At 42.4% G+C, this 2,866-nt stretch overlaps 1 protein-coding gene across 1 annotated transcript; it reads right to left on the bottom strand.

Moving 5' to 3' along the window:
• Window positions 1-136: 136 nt before the first annotated feature.
• On the bottom strand, window positions 137-2,632 carry SARC_13954 (hypothetical protein; the record flags this gene model as incomplete). The annotated part of the gene is made up of 3 exons (XM_014291915.1): window positions 2,429-2,632; window positions 1,209-1,544; window positions 137-283 (listed from the first exon to the last, which is right to left on the bottom strand). Exons 1-3 carry the CDS (start codon window positions 2,603-2,605, stop codon window positions 137-139), a joined length of 660 nt encoding a protein of 219 aa, XP_014147390.1. The 5' UTR covers window positions 2,606-2,632.
• Window positions 2,633-2,866: the final 234 nt, after the last annotated feature.

Below are 2,866 nucleotides of genomic sequence, written 5' to 3'. Positions count from 1 at the left end.
GTGTGTGTAGTGTGTGTGTGTAGTGTGTGTGTGTGTGTGCGTGTGTGTGCGTGTGTGTGTGTGTGTGTGTGTGTGTGTGTGTGTGTGTGTGTGTGTGTGTGTGTGTGTGTGTGTGTGTGTGTGTGTGTGTGTGTGTTCAAATCCGCACATACCGTCCATTTTCCGAAAATGACGGCTCGGCCGCTACGGCAAAGCGATAGAAGCGATTGAGAGGGATAGTCTTTAGCATTGGTGTAGGCATCAGGTACAGAGAGATGCTTGCTCCCAGAGCTTCCCGAAGTATCTGCGATACGGAAAAACACCATGAAATTAATTGGGGGGTGTTAGTGTGATTATTCCGCTACTAATTCAGAATAAGTCTGTGATTGGTATGCCACTAGTTAGAAAATCAAGAGTGTAGTTAATATATTCCTAGTGAGAAGATATCCGTGTAGTGCTTGCGCAGTTATGGTGTGTGGTTAGCTACGCATGTTTGGCAATACAGGTGTGGCTATAATTAATGGGGCAGTTCTGGGTGTCATCATAGTTAGGGGGGTGACTATGGGTTAAAACAGTACCCCATTGGTGGGATTATAGGGGTAGATATAATTGGTACGGCAATTCCGGGTGTAAACACAATTAGTGCGGCAATTATCAGTGCAATTAGTTACCCCTTATTGGAAGCATAAGTGTTGTTAAACTAGTGGGGCAGTTCTGGATGTTTTAGGGTTTTAGGGTTTTAAAGTTTAGGGTTTAAGATATCCATCATTGGAACTATAGGTGTATTTGACTGGCCAGCAAACTAAGGAGGTGCCTCAATGTTCGTCAAAGGGCAACAACTATTAGTACATACATACCCACATACAGACAAGTACGCATGGGCAGCTGGGCATAAAAACAAGGGACTGTTCATCGACACATGTACGTGCAATTGAGATTAAAGTGTGTATTCCATTCCTTTAATATATTTACAGACACACGATCAACATACACAAACCAACACACACGCACACACACACGCGGACATACACACAAAAAAACATATACACATACAAACACGCATACACACACACACACTAACACTTACAAACCAAAACATACACATAAACATACATACACACACACTAACACTCGCAAACAAACACATACACATACAAACATACATACACACAGTAACACTCACAAACAAAGACATACATATAAAAACACACACACTAGCACTGCCATACCATGAGCTGTGGTGTTAGTCTCTGCGCATCGGAACTCAAAGGATCGATCAGTACCACTACGGTGTGCAAATGGCCATTTGCGACGTCCTCGCGTTGCAAATTAATTAACGACAATCCAATACCATCTAGCTCCGGCGCTCCATCCCGAACCACAGACTCACCACCGAGTAGCGACTGACAGCGTACAAGAGCATCACTGATGCTTGCAGCTGATTGGCTGCTATTTTCGTCCTCAAGTATTCCCTTGATTTTATTGCCCCATTCCAAAGTGTCTCGTTCTACCTCGATAAAGTCGGCGGTGAGGAAGCTTCCGGCACTTGTGACAGGGCCGATGATCTAAGGGAAAACGTAACGGGGTGAATAAACGTAAGGGCTGTTTAAGGCAGGTCTCATAACGTAAAACGAAATTACGTATAAAATCATTTCGTAAACGTCAAAACGTAGTACGTCTACGCTGTATATGGGTTACATTATGAGCCCTGGTTTAAGGTAAAAAAGTGGATGGGTATTTGTAATCTGTGGATGTTGTCTATCTCTCACAACGGAGCACGATTACGAAGGTAAATGTGAACATAAACTAGGGGGTTTTTTTTTGCAACGACGCACACTTATATTGGTGTTCTTAATTGTCAGCCATCCACATGTGCACATACAAATGTATGGGCGGAGCACGATGCGACGCAGATCAATGGAGTATAGTCCATGTACTTAAATTACCCAATCTCACTTAGTAGATATACACTATCACAAATCTCATTACGTATGACTTAAATTACCCAATTACACTTAGTAGATATACACTATCACAAATCTCATTACGTGTGTACTTAAATTACCCAATTTCACTTAGTAGATATACACTTTCACAAATCTCATTACGTATGTACTTAAATGACCCAATTTCACTTAGTAGATATACACTATTACAAATCTCATTACGTATATACTTAAATTACCTAATTTCACTTAGTAGATATACACTATTACAAATCTGATTACGTACACGCCCCCAAGTGTCCCTAAGTGTGAATGTATATCATCACACACCCATCAACCGGTGTGAGCAAACACCGATTCTCCCAACCATACGAATACGCAGGCATATGAACGCAGCAGCCACACCTCACGAGTACTTGTACAGGCCGTGTTCCACATAGACTGCATATAAGAAACATACATGTCATTCAGACAACCCATCTCAACACACCACACAAACATACCCTTCCATTGACCACAACAAATGAGTGACCCAGGCCACGGCCCTCTAGTAGCACCTGTTGCATGTCCCTCCTGTCCTGTTCCGTGGTTTTTTTGGACACCTGCCCTGTCCGTTTTGTCGATTGTTGGACTGCCACTGTGGGCACTGAGTTGGTGCGTGAACTCTGCGTCGATGTCATCTGCACCCTCCACTTGCCTGTTGTATGTCTATGTGGTGCAACGGGGATTGTAAGGTGTGGTTGTTCGGCGTTAATGGTAGTGTGAGAACACCATAGATATACATGTATGCGTATCTGAATGGACGTACACGTTGAAATTGTGTAAATATGCGTGTATTGTGACGCGCAACGGCAGTTAAAATGCTAATTGGACAATTGTCAAGGTAAGCTTTGTATTATACATATACATGTATGCATTTGAGATATATAATTAAAATATAT

The sequence above is a fragment of the Sphaeroforma arctica genome, assembly GCF_001186125.1.
Source record: "Sphaeroforma arctica JP610 unplaced genomic scaffold supercont1.3960, whole genome shotgun sequence".
Classification (NCBI taxonomy): domain Eukaryota; class Ichthyosporea; order Ichthyophonida; genus Sphaeroforma; species Sphaeroforma arctica.
The sequence above is the reverse complement of the archived record's forward strand: the minus strand, read 5'-3'. Positions and strand labels throughout refer to the sequence as shown.